This window comes from Fukomys damarensis, unplaced genomic scaffold (assembly GCF_012274545.1).
Source record: "Fukomys damarensis isolate Sample0158 unplaced genomic scaffold, DMR_v1.0_HiC HiC_scaffold_1, whole genome shotgun sequence".
NCBI classification, from domain to species: domain Eukaryota; kingdom Metazoa; phylum Chordata; class Mammalia; order Rodentia; family Bathyergidae; genus Fukomys; species Fukomys damarensis.
In genome coordinates, this window is record NW_022900913.1 from 71,510,786 (window position 1) to 71,536,502 (window position 25,717).

General features: G+C 42.1%; 1 protein-coding gene across 7 annotated transcripts in view; it reads left to right on the forward strand.

Annotated features, from left to right (window-relative positions):
• Window positions 1-25,717, forward strand: part of Marchf8 (membrane associated ring-CH-type finger 8) — a 96,152-nt gene that overhangs the window by 33,543 nt on the left and 36,892 nt on the right. For 5 of the 7 annotated variants that reach the window (XM_010622490.1, XM_010622486.1, XM_010622491.1 and 2 more), the window contains exon 2: window positions 11,867-12,046. In XM_010622490.1, coding sequence (XP_010620792.1) covers window positions 11,945-12,046 — 102 coding nt within the window. In that variant the 5' untranslated portion in view covers window positions 11,867-11,944. Of the gene's footprint in view, window positions 1-11,866; window positions 12,047-23,839; window positions 23,931-25,717 lie in introns of those variants that run through there. The other 2 variants (XM_033761945.1, XM_033761946.1) reach the window with 1 other exon arrangement.

Consider the following 25,717-nt stretch of genomic DNA (forward strand, 5'->3'; position numbering starts at 1 on the left):
TGATTTCTTGATAGCAGCCATTCTTTGTGGGGTGAGGTGGAATCTCAGTGTTGTTTTCATCTGCATCTCTCGAATGACCAGTGATGTGGAACATTTTTTCATATATTTTCTTGCTGCTTTCACTTCTTTGTATGAGAAATGTCTGTTCATTTCGGATGCCCATTTTTGGATCGGGTCTTTATATTTGGGGGGACTGATTGTTTTGAGTTCTTTATATATCCTTGATAATAGTCCTTTGTCTGAGGTACAGCTGGTAAAAATTTTTTCCCACATTGTAGATTGTCTCTTAGTTCTGCTAATGGTTTCTTTTGAAGTACAGAAGCTTTTTAGTAAGATGAGATCCCAGTTGTTGATTCTTTCTGCTAGTTCCCGTGCTACTGAGGATTTGTTCATAAAGTCTTTTCCTATACCAATGTCTTCCAGAGTTCTGCCTAACTTACTTTCCAGCAAGTTTAATGTTTCTGTTTTAATATTTAGATCTTTAATCCATTTGGATTTTAATTTAGTGCATGGCGAAAGATAAGGGTCTAATTTTAATCTGTGACAGGTTGATATCCAGTTTTTCCAACACCATTTATTAAAGAGGCTATCTTTCCTCCACTGAGGATGGTGAGCTCCTTTGTCGAAGATGAGGTAGCTGAGTACATCTGCATTTGTTTTTGTGTCTTCCAGTCTGTTCCATTGATCCTCAGGCCTATTTCTTTGCCAGTACCATGCTGATTTTATCACAGTGGCTTTGTAGTATAGTTTCAAATTGGGAATTGTTACACCTGGTGCCATGTGACTGTTGCCTATAATGGCTTTTGCTATTCTAGGTCTCTTGTGGTTCCAAATGAATTTTTGGATTCTTTTTTCTAGTTCTGTGAAATATAGTGTTGGAATTTCAATTGGCATTGCATTGAATGTATATAGCAGTTTCGGTAGTATGGCCATTTTCACTATGTTGATTCTTCCTACCCAGGAGCAGGGGATATCTTTCCATTTTTTTATATCCTCTTCGATTTCTTTTTTCAGAGTGCTGTAGTTTTCAGTGTAGAGATCTTTTGTTTCTTTTGTTAGATTGATTCCTAGATACTTCATTTTTTTGGATGCTATTGTAAAAGGAATTTTTTCCCTTATTTCTCTTTCTGTCTGTCTGTTATTTGTGTATAGAAAGGCTATTGATTTTTGGGTATTCACCTTGTATCCAGATACTTTACTGAATCTGTCAATTAAGTCTAGAAGTTTTTTGGTGGAGTTTTTTGGATCTTCAATGTAGAGTATCATATCATCAGCAAATAATGATAGTTTAACTTCTTCCTTTCCTATCTTTATTGCTTTAATTTCTTTCTCTTGTCTAATTGCTGTGGCTAATGTTTCCAGAACTATATTGAAGAGAAGTGGCGATAGTGGGCATCCTTGTCTTGTTCCTGATTTTAACATGAAGGTTTTCAGTTTTTGGCCATTCAATATGATGTTGGCTGATGGTTTTTCATAAATAGCCTTTATTAAATTGAGGTATAGACCATCTATTCCAATTTTTTGCAGGGTTTTTATCATGAATGGGTGTTGAATTTTATCAAATGCTTTTTCTGCATCTATTGAGAGGATCATATGGTTTTTGTCCTTGACTTTGTTAATATAATGTATTACATTCACTGACTTTCGTATGTTGAACCACCCTTGCATCTCTGGAATAAATCCGACTTGGTCATGATGGATGATCTTCTTAATAATCCTCTGTATTCTGTTTGCTAGTATCTTATTAAGGATTTTTGCATCTATATTCATTAAGGAGATTGGTCTGTAGTTCTCCTTTTTGGTTGTATCTTTCTCTGGTTTGGGAATCAGAGTGATACTTGCTTCCAGGAATGAATTTGGAAGTATAGCTTCTCTTTCAATTTCATTGAAAAGTTTGAAGAGTAATGGTAGTAGTTCTTCTCTAAATGTCTTGTAAAATTCAGCAGTGAATCCATCAGGGCCTGGGCTTTTCTTTGTTGGTAAGTTTTTAATTACATTTTCAATTTCACTGATTGTGATTGGGGTGTTTAAAATGTTTTTATCTTCTTCGTTCAACTTTGGTAATTCATAAGTATCTAGAAATCTGTCCATTTCTTCTGTGTTTTCCATTTTATTAGAGTACAGGTTCTCAAAGTAGGTGTTCATGATCCTCTGGATTTCTTTCGGATCTGTTGTGACTTCGCCTTTTTCATTCCTAATTGCATGGATCTGAGCCTTTTCTTTCCTTTTTTTGATAAGATTAGCTAAGGGTTTGTCAATTTTATTTATTCTTTCAAAAAACCAGCTCTTTGTTTCATTTATTTTTTGTATCGTTTTCTTAATTTCAATTGCATTGATTTCTGCTCGGATCTTTATAATTTCCTCTCTTGTTCGAGCTTTGGGTTTTTCTTGCTCTTGTTTTTCTAGGAGTCTAAGTTTCATCGTTAAGTTGTTTATTTGAGCCCGCTCTGTTTTCCTAGTGTGGGCATTCAATGTTATGAATTTTCCACGTAGAACTGCTTTCATTGTGTCCCAAAGATTCCTGTATGTTGTATTGGCATTCTCATTTATTTGTAAAAACTGTCTAATTTCTTCTTTAATTTCCTCTGTAATCCATTGATTGTTTAGGAGAGTGTTGTTCAGTTTCCATGTGCTTGTGAAGTTTCTATAGTTTCTTGTACTATTGATGTCTAGTTTGATTGCACTATGATCTGATAATATACAGGGGATGACTTCAATTTTTTTGCATTTATTTAGACCTGTTCTGTGAGCCAGTATGTGGTCTATTTTGGAGAATGATCCATGTGCAGCCGAAAAGAATGTATATTCTGGTTTTTTCTTACTGCATTTTTGTTGTGTCATTTATTTATATATATCTCAGTCTTTTCACTGAAAGATAAAGGCTGCTGTTTTGGTTTTCTTTTCAGTCCTTGTGGGGGGATGTGAACCCAGGGCTGCTCATGTAGCGATATCCCCAGTCACTTTTATTTTCTTTATTTTGAGATAGACTTACTTAATGTATGTGGTCTATTTTGGAGAATGATCCATGTGCAGCCGAAAAGAATGTATATTCTGGTTTTTTCTTACTGCATTTTTGTTGTGTCATTTATTTATAAATATTTCAGTCTTTTCACTGAAAGATAAAGGCTGCTGTTTTGGTTTTCTTTTCAGTCCTGGTGGGGGGATGTGAACCCAGGGCTGCTCATGTAGCGATATCCCCAGTCACTTTTATTTTCTTTATTTTGAGATAGGGACTTGCTTAATTGCTTTATCTGGCTTCAAATTCATCATTTCCCTGCCCCAACCTCCTGAGTAGCTAGGAACACAAACATGTGTCACAGCACTCAGCAAGGCTGTTTTCTTAGAATTAATCACTGTACCACTGTCCCCCCAAGGTTATTTTTCACTTTATTTTGCTATTGGTTCATTTGTCAGAATTTAAACAAAGTCTGCACATTACATTCAGTTGATATTTTCCTTTTAATGCCTTTTTACCTGTTAGTTCCCTCTCTTTTCTTCTTTTGTTCTAGAAGTATATTTATTGGAGAAATTATGTCATTTATCTGGCATAGTCGTTCTTATACTTTGAATTTTGTTGAGTTTATCCCATTTCCCAACTTTATGTTCATGTAAATAGAATTGTAATTTAAAAAAAAAAATTGGAAGACCATTAGTCAGGGAGACAAGATTGGGGAAGTTTTCGCCATTATTTTATCAAATAGATTTTCTATGCATCTAATCTTTATTTCTTCTCCTTCAGGTATGCCAGTGATGTGGATTTTTATATTCTAAGATCTCAAAAATATTGAATGCTCTCTTCAGTCTTTCTTAATCTTTCTTTATTTAAAAACATTTATTTTCCCCCTATGCTGGGCATTCATGGCTTCTGTCATGGTCTTGAGCTCATTTATTTTTTTATCTGTTTCTGTTCTAGAGTCTAATCATGTCTTTCATTCTGCTCAACATCTCTATAGTTATTTGGGAAATTATTTCTATTTTGAATTTTTCTAGTGCCTCATTCTTCTGTTTTGTTACTTCCCGTGCTATCAGTTTAGGGTGTCCCGGTTGTTGATAATCAGATTTTTCCACCTTGTTGCCCCAGAATTTGCTTTTGGTGAGCAGAAGTCTGGATTTGCACCTTGTTGAGGTGTCTTCTCATTTTTATTTTTGTTGTTGGTGCTGTTTTTGTTTAATTCCTGTTTTGATACTTCAGTATTGCTTATTTTGAGTGTCTTTATTGCTTGTATTTAGAACCCTTATGGAATGATTGCTTCTCAGAGGTGTCTTCCAGGTAGGCTGGTCTTTAGGTTTTGAATGTGTAATGACTCTTAGCAATCTCTTTCTCAGTATACCAGAAGGGATGACTGATTAGATCAATCATGACACAAATTGATACAATCAGTATCAATAATTGTATCAAAAACAGCTTAGAAAAATCTGTAGTAGCTATTAATCTTTCACCTTTAACTATATAAACTAGATCTAAATGATAAATAAGTCAGATTATCTTTGAGTCAAGAGGTGTAAATAGCTAGTTACCATTCTGAGCATAATGTTCTGGGGTATTTTTTAGTTCATCCTAAAGAATTTTGCTATAAGTTTTTTGAAAAACAGAATCTTAATTTTAGAGATTTGATGTGATTAAGGTCCATTTTTGTTGCAGGGATATTTCTTTAGCCCGGCATAGTGGTGCACACCTATAGTTCCAAGCTTTTTGGGAGAGTAAGGCAGGAGGATCACTTGTTCCCAGGAGCTTTAGGCCAGCTGGGACAATATAATAAGACCTTGTCTCTTGAAGGACCCCCACCCCCAGCAGTCTGTGTTTCCTTAGAACATAATTAGTGGTTTTCTCTTTGTGGTGAAGGGGCTACATTTTATTTTCATTGATCCATTCTTTGATCATGGTTTGGCATGATGCCACTGTTCCTGTGTTGTCATCCCTTCCTTATTAGCTGGAGTGCTTCTGCTGAAAAGTTTATTCCCACAGATTGTCACACAGAGATAGAATTCAAGGCAGGCTGTGTAAGTAACTCCTCTTTATTTAAACTCTTGGAGGGTCCTTAGCAGGGCCATACATGGACCATGATGCCCCCCCTCAAGTGTTCATGAGATTGCATAGGTTTCTGCCACATTGGCATTGCTCCTGTTGATGTCCAGGTTGCCCTTCCCCTGGTTGGGGCAGCTGTAGGTTGGCCTCCAGCTTCTGATAGTGCCTTGGAGGCTTCTTGCTTTGTGGAGTGACTCATGGTGGCCACCCAAGCTTTGACTCAACCTTGGTTCCTTTCTCACTGGCTAGCTGGTGTGGCTTCTTTGTTGCACGTGAGATACAAATCACACATATGTCAGTTTAGGGCTAGTGTAAAATAAAGCTTATTACAGGAAGCAAAACAGACGAGGTATAGATGGCTACTGCAGGCAGTCCCCATGGATAGGAGGCACTGCTTGGGGCAATGCCTGTTTTCCCATGCATCCTGCCTGGTCTCAGGAAGTGCTCACCTTCTCTTGCCATCTCACTTCCTGCCAGGTTGCTATGTGAAAGCCCTCCTACCTCCCTGTGTTAGTTACACACTGGATCCAGACCCAGGAACTGCTGAGTTCAGACCTTGCTCGGAGCTTAATTGGCACATGGCTTGGAGCAGGTGACAAAGCTGCTGACCCTGCCTAGCGTTCCCTCGAGGCTGAGTTTAGAGACTACACCTGCATTCAGGGCCAGGTTTCCAAGCTTTCTGTGGGCAAAGCCAGAACTGTGTGGTTATTCTTTGAAGAACAAATCTTGGCGTTTCATGCTGATACTTCACTAAGTGAGGAGCACAGGATATTACCGTACCTCTTTGATTTCATATTTGTATCTCATGCTGATAATCCTGGTTCCTAATAATTCTCATACATTATTAATATTATTACAATCAAGTAATTACTAAAAGTTTTAGAATTTAAAGCATTTTCATCAGTCTTTACAAAAATACTTATTTGGCACAAAAGAATTGTATATTTTGCGGGGGTTACAGTGTGATGTTTTGGTACAAGAATACATTGTGTAATCTCAATTCTTTTTATGCTTAGGGTGGATTTCTCTAAGGATGTAAGGTAAAATTGTGCTTTTAAGTCATTTAAAATAATACCTTTTTGTCCGATTATACCACCAATTTGAGGAAACTTTAGGTTTGTTTCATTTTGCTTTTGAATTATAGAGATAAGTGGATTTTGATATTTTTAAAAGAAATAATTATGAACAACATTTACAGAGTTCCAAGACCAGCTGTGCAGGACAAGGCAGACTTGGAGAAGCCCAGCTTTGAGCTCCGAGTCTTCCCCATTCCACTTAAAACATGACAGGCATGCACACATGTGCCTTCCTGTGTGTGCGTATTCCTGCCAGCCTGCTTTGGCTAAATGGCAGGTAGTTGACTGATTGCTTTCTTTTGTCTGTTAGCTCCTGGTGAGCTCCATAGAGATGTATAGAGATGGTCTTCATGCCATTTTGCAGGGCTATTCTGCTGTGAGGTTTTAAACTGGTCCCGTTTTAGGAGTGTTTGCTTGTCCTTGATGTGTCATTCTGCTGTCCCCCTGAAACTTCCCAGTAATGTACAGCTTGACTTGGTCTCAATCTCAGTGTTGCAGGAGCAGGGTGGGCTTCACCCTCCAGGATGTTCTCTACCTCACCTCCCAGCTGCTGGAGACCTGCCCAGAAGTGTCCCCAAATCTGTGTCCTCTGCTGCCTGTCCTGTGTTTTTCTCTTCCTTGAATTTGTTTCTTATTCCTCTCTAGGAGAGCTTATGTTCCAGGAGTTCCCTTTAAAAAGTGCTTGGGAACTGTGTCTTCCAGCATACACACCCTTGGTGCCATCGGCCCTCACATTCTTGCTTGTCTGTAGTTGGGCTGTGTAGGGTTCTGTGTGGCTCTTTAAGAGCTTTGAGGACGCCTTAACTTTGTGATTCTTGACCCTGTGGTGCTGTTGAAATGTCTGAGTTAATTTGATTTTTGTTGCTTGGGAATGCAGTATCCATCCTGCAAGGAAGTTTCCTTTATCTTTGGAGTCTTAGAACTTTATGATGATAAAGAGCTTTATAATAACAGATAGTAGCTTTGGTTCAGACTTTTAAAAAATTCCATTGTACTGGGGACTTCTTGAGTGTCCAGTCATCTGGTTATGCATCTCTTTTTCTGTCCTGGGTGCTCAAGTTATTTCTGGTTTTTCTTTCCCTCTGTGTTCTCCACTGTTCTCTGGAATTCCTTTTGGGCCGGATGTTGGAGTTTCTAGAATAGTCTGTGGATATTCTTAATGTCACTCTTCTATCTTCTCCCTTATTTTCTTTCATGTGTTTTTTAAAATTTCTTTCTTGGCAGTTTTTGTGATTTAATTTTTTTTTGTCATTCTGAATTTTCATGAATGTTTCTTTTTTTTTTTTTTTTTTTATTTTTTTTTTTTTTTTTTTTTTTTTTTTTTTTTTTTTTTTTTGGTACTAGGGATTGAACTTAGGACCTTGTGCTTGTGAGGCAAGCAGAAGAACCACTGAGCTAAATTCCTGGCACGAGTGCTTCTTTATTCTCTTCCTTATTCATATTATCAAGTTTTAGCTTTGTAGGTGCTACCTCACCTGTACCTCCAGGAAAGTATCGATTGTGTGTGTAATGGGATTTTAAAATTTCATATTTTTTGGTTTTCCTCAGAGTATGTATGTGTGTGTGTTTTGGCTTATCTTTTCTGGAGCTCTCCTCTGGTTAATAAGAAAAGGTCAGCACGGTTGCTGGGACCTGGGAACACAGAGGTAGCTTGTGGTGGGCAGAACCATACAAGGTGAGATAGTGGGGGCCATTGGGAACCCAAGAGGCGGGTGTGGATGTTCCATGGCCTATTCATTTTATTGTTGTTGTTGTTGTTTTTCCTTGAGAACAGGGTCTTACTGTGTAGTTCAGGCTGGCCTTGAACTCACTGTGTAACCCAGGCTGGCCTCAAACTCAGGGGATCCTCCTGCCTCTGCCTCCCAAGTGCTGGGATTACAGGCATGCGCCACCATGCCTGGCTGGCCTATTCATTTTTGTTGTTAAGGTTAAGTGTTGCACGGAACATTCATAGTTCTGTCTGGACACCAGATTTTATTACCTGTGCCAGCATGAAATGATGTAAGCCACTCAGTGTGCATCTTCCTTGGGAGGTGGTGTGACAGAGACTTCAGGGCCAAGGCAATAGATGATAATGGCAGCAAGAGAAGGAAGAATGAGCCCCTGTGGAGCCTAAGGGTGTGGGGCAGGGCCTCTGGGTACATCCCAGGGCTGGGGCCTTTCCCTTTGCACCACACAATGTGACTCACTCTGTTCTTGAGAGGGTGGAGGCCCTGAGTGAGTCTGTGAGACTGAGGGAAGGAACTGAGGGAGATTACAGTAGACACTGTTCTGGAGAAAGCCTGATCTCTTGGTCAGATGAGGGCACGTGGCCTCCTACACAGAAAATCAGTTTCCCCTCATGAAAAAGAGGATGTTATACTACTTTGGATCAGGAGATTTCTCCATAGCCATGTTAAGAGAAAAGCACCTTTACTAATGCTGTTGTTTATTCTCTGCTGTGAAAGATGATGGTTCCTGCCACAGATAGACAGGTTTCCAATCTGGCACAGTGACATACCTGTGAGTGCTGGCACATGCTCAGTTATGACTGGAGCCAAGGGGCTGCCTCCCTGGTCCACCTTCCCTGGCCAACACTGTGTCCCACTATGCAGTCCACATTCTAAGCTCCTTCCTCTTGTGGCCAAAGACCATCCCATCGTGGTCATATCTTGTGGGAAGTGTGTCCAGGGGAAATAGTGTGATGTGAACATGATAATAAAATAGGCCTCGCTATGTTTAAAATATAAAGTAGTACAGTCTTCACTGTCAGTAACTCTTGGAAGGAAAGTCATCAGTAATAGCTCCCGCCCATGAGAAAAGGCAAACTGTTTCCATGGTGCACAAGGCTGGATTTGAAGAGAGAGGGCTCTGCTGAAGTGTTCAAGGAAAAGGAGCAGAAGGCAGACCCTAGAATGCCTATACTCGTCTGCATCCTGAGAGTGTAACCTACTTTATATCAAGTTAAACTTCTTTCTGCAAGTCTGTCAGAAATGCATCCTTATGGAAAATCAGCCCCTTTAGGGATGTTTGTCCTTATGGACAAATTCTTACAATTGACAACCCATGTGGAGTGGCTTAGCTTTTTATTTTAACTTTTTGAAGGCATCCATTTAACAGCGAAACCAATACATCATTAAACTTTGGAAGCCAGAGAAATGAAAAATCATTTATATTGCTCAACCACTAAATTGCTGTCAGCATTTTTGTGACTTCCATCCAAGGATTTTTGCTTGTGTGTCTGTTTACCCAGCTTGTTACTGCACACGTGTGTCATTTTATCACCTGCATATCATGTCAGTGCTTTTCCGTTGCTGAAATGATCACACTTTAGTTGTACCTCAGTTTTATATAGCTTTACCCCAGATGGGTTACTCAGGATGAAAATCCTGTGGCTTGTGGGTTTTTGTGTGCCAAGCTTACCATGACCGTACATGATGTCTGTGCTTACCTTGGGTGGTCACATAAGCTGTCACACCATGAAGGGACACAGTCTATTTTTTGCTTTGTTTGTACCCTTGTGTTTATGCTGAATGTATCCGATGTGAGAGGGGTCGCTTCTCCTGCTTCGGAGGTTGGGGTGCACAGTGGAAGAGAGGCTCACTTGGCTGTCAGGAAGGAAATCCTTCAACACTCTGCAAAAACTGTAAGCCCCTCTTGTGCTTGTTTCTATGATATGACTGGGGCCCCATGCTGGTCACAACTGTGCAGTGATGTAACAATGAGGATTGTAACAGAAGCACCACAGCAGTGCTGACACCTGATGGGCCTGAGGGGGTACAGGAGGCTGCATGAAGGTTGTCTGTGACAGAGCTCCAGTAGTGCAGTTGTGATGAAGTGGCTCACCGCAGAGTCCTGTGGAGTGCCAGGCAGGTCAGCAGGAAGTGTGTGTCTGTGTGATGTTTTGACACTGCCATTCACACCACCTGCAGGGCCCAGACTCCTGTTCTTGATTCATCGAGGCTGGTGTGGAGCAGGCTCTGGGGAACATCGAGATGCTAACATCACCTCCTCTGCTTCCTTGGTGTTTTTGCTTATTAGGTACCTGTTATAAAATTATTTTAAAAAACAGTATTTTTTTAGTTCATGTTCCTGTGTATATTGGTCCCTTCCTTCCTGTGTGTTCATCTGAGTGGTAGGAAGGGTCCTTCTGTGAGTCCTGGTGTTCTGATGCATGGTCAGTGACACTGTTGGAGTGAGACCAGCCTCACAATTGCCTGAAAGGCAGAAGTGTCTACTTGTCTTATGTGGCCTTAGGGCTATGGGTTCTGCCATTTGCCTTCCCTGCCTAGCATTCGTCCTTTTGGCAGGGTTCATACATGAAACCCCTCAAATGAGAGCACCCTCATTTGGGCTTAAGGTGTCTGCCCTTTGTTAGGATTAAAAGCACAGAGCTGTTTGAATCTTATGAATAGTCAGTATTTGTTGGATTTGTATAATCTGATAGTTCTGTGGGGGTGGTGGGGAGAGAATGGAAAAGAGAAAATGCATTTATTTACTGGGCTCTCAGGGTTGTAGAGAGTACCCAGAGTCGCTGGAAATAGCATGGGCACACACTGCTTCACCATGGCAGCCAGTCAGGGTTCCCAGTGCCCACTACCCCATCTTCCCTGGGCACTTAGAGCAGCACTTGACAGACTGCAGCCAAGGCCCAAATACAGCTGCCACCTGTGTGTGTAACAATGCTCTACTGGAACAGAATGTCTCAGTCCTTTTTGTGTTGCTAAACAAAATACAGAGGCTGGTTACTTTATAGAGGTTTAATAAGCTCATACTTGTGAAGGTCCAAGAGCATGGGGTCAGGTTGTCCTTTGGGGAGGGCCCTTTGCCGTGCCCTCACAAGGTGGATGGGAGACATACCAGAAATAGAGGAAGGGAGAGAGGAGGTGCTTCACGTGTCAAGAGGAAGACAGTGCCTGCTCTTGAGGTAGCTAATTAAGACCTCACTCCTATAACAAAAGTACTTAGCCCCCGAAAGACCTGATCCCCATCTCTTCCAGGACCTACCACCTAACCTCCAGGACATGAACCTGTGGGGGACAAGCGGGTGGAGACACAGACCTTGACCACTCATTCATCCGCATGTGTGGCTGTCCTCTGGCTGCCAGCCAGAGTAGGTAGCAGGCACAATGTGGCCCATACACATGGAATATTTATCTTGTGCTTCACAGGAAAAGTTTACCACCACAGTTAGGCATGGATTGTAGATACTGTGAATTTATTTTAGGCTTCTTAATCTCTGATCTTAGTATACTGTAGATTTATGGCAGGAGTTTTAAGGAAAGATCATGACTTATATTAAGATGAGTGATTGTAAAAAATAATTAACTTCAAAAATAATATAATTGAATGTAGGCACTGGTATATTTTAAATTTAAGTAGAGAATAGAAAATTGATCTCGATTACACATCTCTGAATCACCAGCTCTTTCAGGTGCTCCCATTTATTATAAGAAGAAAATATTAGTTTCCATCAAAAAGTCATCTTATCATTTTAAAAGAGGAAGCATTTATCATTGTGACTTTTTTTTTTTTAAACAGGGTTTCACTGTGTAGTTCAGATTGCCCTAGAACTCACTGTGTAGCCCAGACTGGTCTTGAACTTTGCAGTGATCCTCCTGCCTCAGCCTCTGTAGTGCTGGGATTACAGGCGTGTGCCACCAGCCACCACACCCAGCTCATTGTGACTTTTTTAAGTGTGAGAATAAATATAAATACAGAATGCTAATCTGACTCTTGGAAACCTGATGAGTATGTTAGCTGGGTTATATTTCTCTCCTCTCAGCTCCAGGTCCATGGCCCAAGATGACTCTAGCAGTGGAGACTGTCTTCTGTAGAGAGGGGAACCAGTTTGCAGGCTGGGATGAACATGCCGCTGCACCAGGTCTCTGCCATTCCAGCCCAGGACACCACTTCTGCTAGAGTCTACAGGATCAAGACCAAAGACAAGGAGAGAGAAGAACAGGTAATGGGAGAAAAGCTTTTTATTATTACTAAATTTCTATTATTATTAAAATTTCCATAGATGTGATCCAGACTAATAATATTTAAGCTCCAAAGATTAGGGTTTTCTTTGATCTTGTAATAAAAAGCACATACAGAGTGTACTCAAAGAGACTGTCTGTTGGTTAGTTTTTAAATTTTCAAATATAATAGTAAATTCACTTTGCTTGTAAATAGTGAATAGATGGTTAACTTAAAGGCCTAATTTATTTTCAGTGATTAAGTCTGCCTGATTATTTTTGGTAAATCACTATATATGAAGTAAAAGTTAGAGCTGAGTGTGGTGGTGCAGAACTGTAATCCCAGCATTCTGGGGAGGCTGAGGCAGAAGGATCACAAGTTCAAGCTGAGCCTGGGCAACTTAGTGATCTAACAAAATCCTATGTCAAAATTAAAAAAAAAAAAAAGAAAAAGTCTGGAGATGTAGCTCAGTGTGAAGGCCATGTGTGCTGCTTGGTGCAGGGATACCACAGTTCACACCACAGTGTATGTCTGCCAAACTCTGGCGACAGCTGAATAGGCAGTTTTAGCATAGCGACAGAAGTGGGTGCGCTCATGATGGCCTTAACCCAGCCCAGGGTCCATAGAGGCTCCTGGAGAGGTGGCCGTTGGTATGGAGAACTGAGCAGTGACCTGGAACTGGTTAGAGAGGGAGAAGGGTGTGTCCCAGTTTGGGATGCTACAGGTGCATGTCTAGAGGTTGGTGCAGAGTGAGTCTAAAGAGGTTGAGTCATAAAGGGTGGACTAGGTAGGACTGTAGAAGGTTGCACAAATTACTAGGAAGTTTCCTTAAGGAGTTTGGATTTGTCTGTCCTCAGAATGAAGGATCAAAGTTTTGTTATTAACACTTATATGCAACGTGAACTTTGGAGAGTGAATTCAAGGAGTGATAGACTAACTGGAGTTATTTAATAACTAATTTAGTGTAGGTTTGTGAACTTGATCTGTGAAGGGCCAGAAAATAGATACAAGAATGTGCTACCTCACTTCCTGTGTTTCAGACTCTATAGCCTGGTCTCTCTGACTCCTCTCTGCCATTGCAGTGTGCGGGTGCTCAGACACAGCACGTGACATGTGGACTTGATTGTCCCAGGACAGTGTTGTTTACAGGCAGACACAGGCTGGATTTGGCATCCTTCCAGTCCCTGAAGATCCTTGGCTGAGGGCAAAGCAATGGTGGCTTCATCTAGGACTGGGTGACAAAAACAAGAGATATGTCAGTTGATTCATCCATTGGATGTGGGAGGGCACATGGCAGGGACAGGGGAGCCAAGGACAGCCTCATGCTTTCTCCCTGGCCTTTACAGGCTGCTATTGAAATGTGTGCTCCTCAGTTCCATCGTGTTCCTATTTTATATTTCTTTTAGTGTTTTTTTTGAAACAAGGTCTCAGGCTGGCCTTGAACTTGCAGTGATACTCCTGCCTCAGCCTCAAATGTGCCTCAGTTGTTCTCCATGTTGGCTCCTCCTTGCTGTGTTGGCTCCTGGGAGGCTGGCCACCTTGAGGACTGGGGCCTTGAGTGGGGGCCCTGTCTAACTGTGTACAAGATATCTCATTAACTTACCTAGCTACAATATCTTCATCTAAGTGTATAAACCTGTTGCTGTATTCTCTGACGCCTCATCTCCAGATTGCAGAACACTGGGCATTAGGAATTCAACTGAGGAATTTGGGGAGTGGTGTGGACATTTAGTCTGTAGCAGTCTGTACATGGAATAGAGAAAGGAAGATGTCCATCTTTTTAGGCCAGGAAAGTGTATTCTTTACATACCCCCTTCTGCAAATGACACTTTACACACACTCTTCTGCAAATGCTTACTGAACTGCGTTATTTGACAGGGATTTAAAGCTTTGAATAAATAGCACTGGGATTTACACTTGATCTTAGTCAAAAGTCCAAGAAGTGATATATATATATAAAACACTGGGATTTAGATTGGTATGGAGAAGACAAACTATTTTGCCCCACCTTAGTGGGACAGTACTTTTGAACACGTGACAGTTTAAACATTTCTGGGAGCCCTGGCACTGAGGCATACTGGCAGGACCTCTGAGAGCATTGCAGCAGCTGCACTGAGCTGAATGCAGCATCTGTAAGTTTCCAGGGCCAATGTGCACCTGGATGGGTTCGAAAGTGAATTTGTGTGCATCAGGGTCCATTCTGCTTTGTGCATGTCCCCTAGCACACATTAAACCTGGCATGTTTAGGTATGATCTTGATTCTCTTTTGCTCAGAGAAGAGGTGCTAAGAGGCCAAACAGCTCTGCAGAGGTACTCCTCTTTGTCCCTGTAGCCATGTTCACCAACTGCAGAGGTGGCTTTCATCTCACCAAGTGAGCATTGGTGCTTTGATTCTCCATGGGGCCCTCTGCCCCAGCCTGTTTCTGTCCTTCTCTGGAGAGTTTGTAACTTATGCAGGGTCAGAGGGGGGTTCTCTAGTCTTTTAAAGGACAGCTGGGGCCATCACTTAGATATTGGTACATGTATTTAGGTTTTTATAGATAATGAGGCATTGCTTTTTAGGCTTTGTCTTTGTTTGGGAACCTGTGATATTTGTATTGTTTCAAAAGCAGTATATTATTGTTTGCTTGGAGAATTTTTTTGGCTACAGTTTAAAATTACAGTCATACCTTGGTACTCACTTGCTTTGGAACTTGTTGAATTTGGTACTTGATGAGCAAGCTAGAACTTGTTGGTGTTGATTGCCTGTGCCTGGTTATCTTTTCCAGCTAAAGTAATCTGTTTGGTACTAATTGCAGCTCCATGAACCAATTAACAAGTACCGAGGTACACTGTCTCAGTGTCTTGTTATAGGCCTAACTGAAAACGTTTTCTGCACAGCAAGTATAGGCTTGTTAATGTATATTTTTAAATGTCTGAAAGACAGTTTTACCTTTGGCCATCAAGTCATTGTTTGGAAGTACATGTGTCATTGCATAATCTCAGTTTCATGCCATTTTAGAAAAATTCCTATACCATCCACCTGGTAACAGCCCAGGGCGCTAAGGTACATTGTGAGCAAAACATACTTTGCAGTTCATTTACAGAGAGGGCTATGGTTCAGGGAAGCCAGTGCTGGCTGAGTAGTGCCTTCTCTGGGTTCCAGAAGCGACTCCTAACGCCCAGGACCATTCTGCCAAGATTAGGAGCCAAGGAATTAGAAAGTTGCTGTTACTACTTCTGGTGAAAAACACCTCACTGTCTTACTATGATTGAAGAGACTGCCAGGCTGCCAGCTCTGGAAGCACATCACCTTCACCATGGTCTGGACTAGCTGAGTGGACCTCCAGCCTGTCATTGTGGTACATCAATGCCTTGGCTTGGGTCATTGAATTAGTAGAATCCAGGTGTGTCTGGAACCCAAATCGAAAGGTTGTCTGGAGAATACACTTAAAATTTTGGACTCTGCCTCTTCACCATGAGACTCTGAAAGGACTGATCTGTATCAGGTGCCCTGAAAAGTGATTCAGTGGTTAGCTTATATTGAAAGGAAAATGGGTATTTTCTTTCATGATTTCAAGTGCTTCTGGCCACTATGGTCTCACTGTCTTGCTACTGGCAGCAGCAGGGTGATGGTCATCTGAATGTGTTTAGATTTGTTCTGTGGATTTGTGCTTGTTGGCAGCCAGTGTGTTCTCATCTGGACCCAAAACCCACGAGAAGAGGGCCTTGCCATGTTCAAGTGATAGCAGCATAGTGAACCCAGTCAACCATACTTTTACCCTTTATTAAGCATTGTTTCTTTTTCTACTAGATAAGTTGTTCTCTTTTAAGTAATAGAAATCTAAAATAAGGAGACTGAGTTCAGAATCGCAGCATCTCCTGGCTACCTAGATGCTCCCACTGTAGTGTTTGGACTTCCTCAGTGTCATCAGCCAGTTTGGTGGTGGTGGTGGGGCACTGGGGTACTGTATTTTCCACAGTGCTGAACCTCCAAAGGGAATTTGTTCTGTTATTTTGGCTACCAGAGATTTGAGATCCCACATAAAACAAACTGCCTCTTTCTTTTGTTAACATTCCTATTTTGTCCCCAGGAATCATGGTCTTACTCTGTGAGATAAAAATCCTTTGTTTCATGAATTACTTGGTTGAGCGTCAACATTCTGGTTATTCTTGTAGGTCATTGCTGGCTTCTTATAGAAGTGTATTAATGTGAAGAGACAAGAATGCATCTTTAGAAATACTTCTAAATTGGGGCTGGGGATTTAGCTCAGTGGTTCTGCCGCCTGCCTCACAAGTGCAAAGACCTGAGTTTGGTCCCCAGTACCAAAAAAGGAAAGAAAGAAAAGACATACTTCTAAATTACTGCCTGGTAGATCATCTGCTTAGCTTTCTGAGTCATCCATCTACCTTACCTGCTTGAGCATCAAGATGTTAGTATTATCTTAGTTTCTGTTGCCATGATAGGACACCTGAAATGATGTCATACATTAGAAAAGAGTTATTTAATAAGCTTATAGTTCTGGAGTCTGGAAGATGCTGGTGAAGACTTCATGCTGCTCCGTGCACAGTGGAAGAGTAGAAGAACAAATGGGTGGAGACAAAGAGAATAGAGGACAATCGGGCCAACACTGTAACAGCCTGTGCTCTGGTAACTGGTCCACTCTCTTGGTAACCACGCCAGTCCTGTTATGATGGCAGATCCCTCGAGAACCAAAACACCTCTCAAAGTCCTGCCATCTCTTAGTGCCACACCACAGGCACCACTCCTCAATGTGAGTTTTGCTGGGAACAAACAATATTCATACTGTACCTGGAAACCAGGTATTTGTTTATCACCTGCAGCTTTCCTTGGTCCCTAGAGTGATCTTTTCAGGTCTGCTTCCAACAAGGATACTTTCCTGTTTTGGTAATCACATCATCACCATAATGCCCTGGGGCCTCTCCTGTTTGCACAAGTGTGTGGGAAAGCATAGAGCACTGCCATTTAATCAAAGGTGATTCCTCCTGCACTGAAAAGTGGCTTCTACCTTAGAGGCTTCTTACCCTGGGGAGTGGAGAGAGAAGTGCATTTGTTTTTCTAGAGATATAAAATAATGCTGTTATCACACATTGGGATTGAAGTTGATCAGTTTGAAGTGTTTTCTTTTGTTTGGGTAGGTTTTTTGAAAGCATAAGTGCAGTTGATAAAATTATATACCACTAAAAAATTTTATACACAACTTTATAATTTTATACACAACACTCTTTTATTACCCCTTATGTGAGATCAACTCAGAATTAATTGAAGATGTAAGTATAGGGCCTAAAACTGTAAAATTACTAGGAGAAAATGAGAACTTTTACAGAAAACTGTAAAATTACTAGGAGAAAATGAGGAAAGTGTGTGACATTGGTCTTGGCAGTAACTTCTTGAATATAACTTCAAAAGCACAAGCAGTAAAAGCAAATATAGAAAGACAAGATTGTATCGAGCCAAAATGTTTCTGCACAGCAAAGAAAGCAATATAGTGAAAACACAATCCAGAGATTGAAAGAAAATGTTTGTAAATTTTATATCAAGATAGGAGGCTGATACCCAAAACATAACAAAGCATTCAAGTGCGCAGTAAGAAGAATTCAGTCATACTAAAAATGGGAAAAGGAATTGAATAGACATTTCTCAAAAGGAGAAGACACAGATGGCCAGCACATTATCAGATAATACAGATTAAACCCACAATGAGATGTCACCTCAAAGGTATTAGACTGGCTGTTATCAGAGGGCCTCACAGGTGAGGGAGTAGAGATAGGGAACCTTGTGCTGTTGGTGTTGTAAATGAGTTTTAGGCTTTCAGAGATAGCCTAACTAAAAATGGAAATACCAGATGACCTGGCATTTCCATTTCTATGTATATGGTGCCACCAGCTGGTGACCAAATCAAACTGTGGCATAAATGTTCTCACCATGGAATGAAGCTGTGAGGTGGTGAATTTCTATTAGCCTGATTTAACAATTCACATTGTATACAATTGAAATATCACATTGTACCCTAGAAGTGTATATTGTTATTTCCAGTCAAAAAAGGAAGTGAAGCTTAAATAAGTGGAAGCATCTACAGAACACACACACCATTGAGGTCCTACAGTTTTAGGATTCGTAGTCAGACCTCACACTGCTGGTTCTGGCTGTGCTCTCTATAGAGCTATGGTAGTGGTCTGCTGTGGGCTTCCACAGGGTGTGACTGACCTCGGGTGTTGGTCTGCTGAGCATGGCTGATGAGGAAAAGCCCAGTCTGGTGTGCTTGCGTGGGAAGGGAAGTGCCTGCTGATGGTTTTAGTGTGTTGCAGCCAAATTGAGTGAAGATGATAGAAGAACACATTTGTCCAGATATCACTGTAGGACTTGGTGGTGTGGTCTGTTGGTTGTAACTGCTCTTTTGCAGCTGTCCTATGTGAATTAAATAAGTCTCTTGTGAATGTTACCTAAAGCTCTAAATATGAAAATTGTCCTCATTCACAGCAGATGGCTGGCTACACCTTTCATAGGTGGAGATCATTTTGTTAACTCTTCACACATGGCCACTTTTCACCATCTTGGTGGGTGAAGTTCTACCAAGGATTTGTTTTGTTTAATTGAACATAGCAGATGCTTATGCTAACTTCACAAAGTGCTGTCCCACTCAAGGCCCTGTGGATGCTGGCTTCTTTCATCCTTACACTGTCCTCATTTCTGTGTCATAGGTGAGGCACAGAAAGAGCAGGCAGCCCTTTGCTTGGCCTTTATCCTGGACTTTTGCCCGTTACTGACTTGCTCTTGCAGGCTGCTTGCACTGCTGATGGCTGTATCTTTTCAGGCCACCTGTCTCTCCCTGATGATCTCACCCATCTCTACTCTCTGTTTCCTATCTATACCCTAGTGCCACTACACAAGCTCACACTGGACACAGTTAAATGTTCTTTTCTTTGCTTTGCTTACTTTTATCTTGATCTTGTGCCTTTTTTAATTTATTGAGTAAATAGTTATCATCACCTATTGGACTGTACTGAGGTACCAAGTGAGGCCTCAGGCATAGATAGGCATAGTGGGCTTGCCCTGTGTCCTCACTGCATGCTCCCCTCTCCTCGCCTCACCTCAGCTCCTCTTGGAGCTGGCTGCATGTCAGACCGTTTGTGATCTTCCTTGTATAGGGGATGAAATAACACCCCTCCCAGCAGCCATCCTGTCACTGCATTGCGCCTTTGTCGTGTTTGCTTCTGAAGAACTCAGCTTACAGCATATGGGAGACCACCTCAGCAGAGCAGGGCACCACCATGGGCTTCCATTATCCGGGCCATACAAGGTGGGAGGTAGTGGTGCAGTCGTAAGGGAATCTCTGCCTTAGACACCCAAGAGACTTCTCAGTCTTCAAGAGAAACCTGGGTTGCTGTATGAGGGTCAGCTGTCCTGTTACCTGTCAGGATGGCTGTTCTCTGGAGAAACATTTTTACCAGTGTCTATGTGGGCTCAAGGCCTTCTAGAATGATCTGTCAGTGGGAATTTTAAACCCAGTATAGGAATACTTAAAAAAAGGACACAAGTTAAGGGATAGGTGATGATATTTGAGATACAGTAGAACAAAGTGGTAACTCAAAAAAGCATAGATGTATATGAAAAATAAGCTGATACTGTGATCACCCTAAAATTGGACAATTAGGTTGTCAAGTTGCCACTTGGAACACAACGTTGCCCCGCAGCTCCTGTGCCTTTCTGGTGTTCACCCTGGAAAGAATATTGAAAACCCTTGCCTGTGGCAGACTTTTTGTTTAATTTTTGGATTTTTGAGACAGTCTGTCATTCTGAAGTCTAGGTTGGTCTCAAACTCACCCTCTGCCTGCCTCAGCCACCGAGTACACCTGGCTTAACATTTAAGACTATTTACTTAAGCTTCAGTTTGCCAGGGGGGCATGGAGAGCACAGTGTCACTTCATGAAGGTGCAGGATACACACGAAGGGCACTGCATGCTGGGATCTTGTCTTAAAGCAGTTGTGGACCTTCTTCCAGACAAGACACTTGTATGTTCTGTCACAGCCACTCTCAGGATGGCATGGACCGAGATTCTAGAGTGGGGTGTGTGTGTGTGTGTGTGTGTGTGTGTGTGTGTGTGTGGAGTCCACAGGCAGAATTTATAAACCCGCTGCCACCTGTCCTCTGGTGAAATCTGCTAAGCCACCTCCTTACTGCTACTACTACCATTGTGCCAAGTGGTATGACCTCCTTTTAATTTGCTTTTCCAGTCCAGTGTTCCCATAGAAAACTCAGGCCAAGCCTGAGCCTGAAAGTATTCGTGGATGCCCTGAGAGCATGTGTGTGTGTGTGTGTGTGCATGCTTGTGTGCATGTGTACATGTATGCATGACTGGCTGTCCGGGAGGTGGGGGGCCTGCATTACTGGGGATGCTGAGGAGCAACAGCCAGAGCTGTGACATGAGAGGTTCAGGTTCTAGATCAAGTCAGGCCAGGTGATCTGACCTGGACTCTGTCTCTGTTAACTCTAAGGATTGTTGACTCTTCTGAGCAACATCAAGCACACTTCATTCTCCAGTAATCATCATGAGATTCTGTGTTAATTTAAAACATACTCCTATTAAAACGAGAGATAAATACTTTTGGCAGCCAAGTGCTGCTTGATGCTTTCTGCTGCCAAACAGAAGGAGTAAGCTAAGCCCTTAACATTGAAAACTGTCCCAGCTCAGTAAGCTGTCAGCCATAACAAAGGGAGGAGAGGGGTGTACACCTAGGCTGACTGGAGCCTGCGGAACCTCCAGGCCCCAGGTTCTCTCTCTGTCAAGGTAAGTTTCCCTGATAGTTGTGCATGACTGTGCACATATTCAGGACTGCATGTGGCTTGGCAGGTAGAAGGAGGGAGGACGAGAGTCTGCCTGTTGCTGTTGCTGAGTGGAGGAGACATCTCCAGGCATCTGGCTGACTCTTAGGAGCCTGCTGCCTACTCAGAGAGGAAGGGTGAGCAGCAGCTTTAAGGAGCATAAGGGTTCTGAGGAGGAGCGGAAGGATACAGGGGTTCATGTCGGCCTCCAGCAGTGTCCTTGTGGTAACAGCGTCCCAGTGCTTGTGTTTAATGTCCATTGTGCTTTACATCTTGGCGGGTAGAGCTTTTGTTGATGCCTGTCAGGATTTTGTGTGTGTGTAGGAGGGTGTTGTTTTTCCTCAAGTAGTGTGATTTATGTTTAAAGACAGCAGATACAAGGGAAAGGCCAAAATGTCATCCTTTACACTGCATAGTAGAACAGCAAATAGGTGAAAACTGGCAGAAGCAAACCAGCAGCACATTCAGCAAGGAAAGCAGCTGCTGATAAGTGAGGCGGATGCACATGTGTGAGAATGGGACTGGCTGGACGGAGAGGATTCCCGCCTCATACCACACAGGGAACTTGCGGATACCTCCCTGATGGCTGTATCCCCTGCTTTCCTGGTTGCAAGGAAAGCAGCTGCTGATAAGTGAGGCGGATGCACATGTGTGAGAATGGGACTGGCTGGACTGAGAGGATTCCCGCCTCATACCACACAGGGAACTTGCTGTATCCCCTGCTTTCCTGGCATAAGGAGCACCTGCAAGAGAGCACAATGCTGGATGTCTGGGCTGGGCAGGAAGGTGTGGACACAGCCATCAGCTTGTCTTCATCCCGGACATGGGAGGAGCAGAACACAGGACAGAAAGGAGCATCAGGGAAGCCAGTCTGTAGGGAAGAGGAGGGGAATAAAGAGTCACACTTAAGCCAAGGACAGGGTTCCTGGTCTCTCCTGCTGGGGTTGGGGGTGGCTGTGGTTGGAGGAAGAGGGGTAACTATGAGGAGGAGAAAGAGACCAGCCACAGGACTCTTCACAAGGCATCAAGAAATGGGGGAGCCCTGGAGCCATAAGGGGGATGGCAGGACCCCAGCCTATCACAGGACACAAAAGGAAAGTGTTGGAGATTTATCTCATCAGAGGAGCCTTCAGAATGAAGCCCCAAAGACACAGGCTTCATGAAGTATGAGTGCCTGTGTGGAAGTTTAATTGGACAGAAAGGGAGACCAGTATGGGGTCCAGTGGAGCTGTTACAGATCCTTCTTGCCTCAAAGTATGGTGCAGGACTCCTGTTGGCCCAGGATCTCCAGATCTGTCAGACAGGCAAGTCAGAGAGCTTCATTGTGGCTCTAGCTCCGCACAACAAGACAAAGGAGATCCAAGTGCTATCTAGGCTTTATGGCTGGCTTCTGGGGAACAGGGTTCTGGTTTCTATGAAATGCTGGGAAAAGGGGAACTCTAGTTCTGTGACCTTCCTGGGGAACAGGGAGCAGGAAAAAGCGGTCAGGAAGAGATCAGCAAGAGATTCTGCTTCTGAGGGCTCCTGTGCTCAGACTGTAGGGCTCCGTGCAAGAAAGCACCATGCTTCTGGTATCCTTTGAGCCCTGCAAGTCAGGGGCTTGCTCCAGTTGAGCTGGTTCCTTTTCCCTTTATCATGCTCCAGGAGCCCCCTTCCCACATCTGCATAAAGAATGCAACCCCAGCTGGAGCTCCTGACTTGGCTGGAGGGGCTGAGCTCTCCCAGACCAGGCAGAAGGAAGGGTGTCTGTCACATAGCAGTCTCCTGTAAAACATGAGCCAAGCCTCTGCACACATGACAAGGTAAAACAGAAAGGCATGGCGTGTGTGGAAGGAGAATTCAGGGTCTGTCCCAGAAGAGATAATGGAGAAGAGCCAGGGAATGCCTGTAATCCTAGCTACTTGGCAGTCTGCGTAGGAAGATTGCAAGTTCAAGGCAAGCCTGGGCCTTGTCCCTGTCCCAAGAGAGGACAATTCCTGAGTATGTGAAACAGCTTAATATGAACTTGAATTTTATAAAGCATAAACTCAGAAGTGACATAATGGTGAAACAAGAGAATGAGGCAAAAGGAGGAACATGGGGCCAAGAAGACAAAGAGGAAGAAGCATTAGAAGCAGCAGGGACACAGTGTTCATAGTCACACAGCTAGCTGATGGAGAGCAGAAGCTGGAGATGTTTCTAGAAGGAGAAAGAAAAGCAAAGCATTTAGGTCCAGTACAGGGTGTGGAGAGGCAGAGAGCAGCAAGGTGCTGGGCCTCCATGAGGTGGAGGTGGCGGCAGTGTCCAGTTGGCTGTTGTAAATCTGTCGTATTGATTCCTTCACACTCACTTGTATGGAAATGTAGCTCTAACATATTGGAGGGATTTATGTTCATGAAAAGTTCTTATTGCCCAGAGCAGGAGATTCACCTTGAAGCGGAGAGATTCCCCTTGATATCGAGCTTCCTGGCTCTGAGACAAAGCTCCCCTCCCCTGACCCACAGAATGGTTTTCTCCAGTCCCAGAAGCTGATCCTGCTAGCGTAAACCTGTAGCTACAGATTGTTGGCTACAGGGGTACTCTGGGCCACTTCCTGCAGCCAGAGCCTCTGAGCTTGACAGGTTTAAGAGGGGGTAAGTATCTTTTTTTTGTTCTTTTTGACATTTGTGGTTAACCATTTACCTTTTCTACATTAAAAAAAAAATCTCAAGTCTGGGTAATAAAGCAACAGATCCAGGAACATTCTCCACAATTGACTGAGAAACCGAACTTGCTCTACTTGTGCATTAGTGAGGGTGGCTGCTGCTGGGCAGATGTCAAGAGAAGCTGGATCATTGCTGGAATGGACTTGTCATGAATTATGCATTCATTCCCTCTTCTTTGGAAATCAGCTGGAGGAAGTAGTCAGTCCAGTTGGGTCACAGGAGTATACATGGCATGGAGGGCTTGACAAGCCCACACAAGTCTGAGGCAGCAACCCTATGTGGCAGGGCCTGACCCTTGGACCCAGCGGGGCACCATGCTGTGGGCCGAGCAGCCCTGGGGACGCCAGTGCAGTCCTGCTGCAGGATGAAGCTGCAGGTAGGAGAAAGGCTCTGTGTGCAGTGCCGTATTCCTGCTAATCTTGGGGGTACCATGGAGCCTTGGAACTGCTCTGTGTGGCCTCCCTGCCCAGGTGCCCAGGAGGGGTGCTTAGTTCACCTTGTCCAGAGTATATATTGTTTCTAACAAAACAGCTCCTTGAAATCATGGAAACCATTCTTAAGCCAATAAGCAAATATGTGTGTTGTAGCATATTTTAATGATGTCATCTTCCTTTTGGCCTAAAGGAATCTTTCTTATTGCTATAATGTTGCCAAATAAATTTTGACCACTGAGATAGTGGTTTAGAAACCCTAAGAAAGTACAGCACAATTCACAATCTGCATGTGGACAGCTGCAGTGTTTTTTGCTTTCTAGAGGAAGTATTATTTGAGAAGCCTCTAGTTCTCTGCAGAGCATTCATTCTGGGAAGACTTTTATCTTTTAGATGGAGAAATGCATGGACAATGGAACAAAGGGTCTTTGTTCTGTTTGTTAGTCTCATTTACCGTGTGTGTGTGTGTGTGTGTGTGTGTGTGTGTGTGTGCATGTAATTGCATTTGTCAAGGCTGGTATAATGTCATTTGCTGAGATTGTAAGATGCCTTAAGCTATGGAGATGCAAAAATAGTAAAGATAGCAGAGCCTCAAGGAGTCGGGGCCAAAGTAGACACACTAGTTCTTCAGTAAATATCATGTTTGGTTTTAAAGTCTTGCAAACATGCCTGACATGTGCACTCTGAGCTCTGAGGAGGGTCATCCATCTACTCCTCCATTGTTTTTTGTTTTGTTTTATTAAAGATTGCAAAGATACATGATAACAAGAAATGATACTAAATAAAAATTTCAAATGTACATATATGACAGCAAAAAAAGGATATGAAATAAATAAGAATTTATGTAACAGACTAATCGATACATTAGTTGAAATACATTAGTTTGATATGATCTTCAAACATGTTCTTTCTCATTTTCTTATGTTTTTGAAATAATGTAATTATAAATAAAACAAAGTTACATATTATAGTTGAGAAACTGTCCTCAGAATTTTATGATTTATAAACTCCTTGGTTTAATTAATTGATAAATATCATATACTTGTTGATTGTACCACTTACATTTTCTAACAAAACTTCCCACAGAAAAAAATATACTTATATTTGAAATCCAAAAGCAACTAAAAAAATTCACATTTTTAAGATCAGAATTTTCTGTTTCTATTTCATTATATCCCATATTTATTTTTATTATATTTTTATAAGCATAATGATAGAATTTAACACCAATGGACGTGTAATATTCTTCCCAAATGAATGACTATGAAGTCAAGCATGTAATTTAAAGAAATCATAAGGTTGCCAGAGAAACTATCAATATGCCAAATGTGCACAATCCTACCACATTCATGCCAATGTTTCTCATTTAATAGTGCACACATATATGTAAAAACATACCCCCGCACATATACACAATGCATATTTTCTACAATACAATATATACTTAGGTATAATAAAATAGTGCATTGATATGTGGAATGTTGGTGATTTGTATAATTTGAGAAAAAACAAATATCTTTGAAGGAGTTGGAGAATTTGTAATATATATCAGATACTAAATGATATTAATGATTAAGTATAGTTATAATAAAATTTACTTAAAAATTAATATTCATCATCAGTAGAAAATAGGTACAAAAATATATTGATAACAACATTTCTTAACAAATTTCCAACCAAACAAGCTGTGGTGACAGAAAAGGAAGTTTGTAGAAAGCAGAGGAAAGAGGAA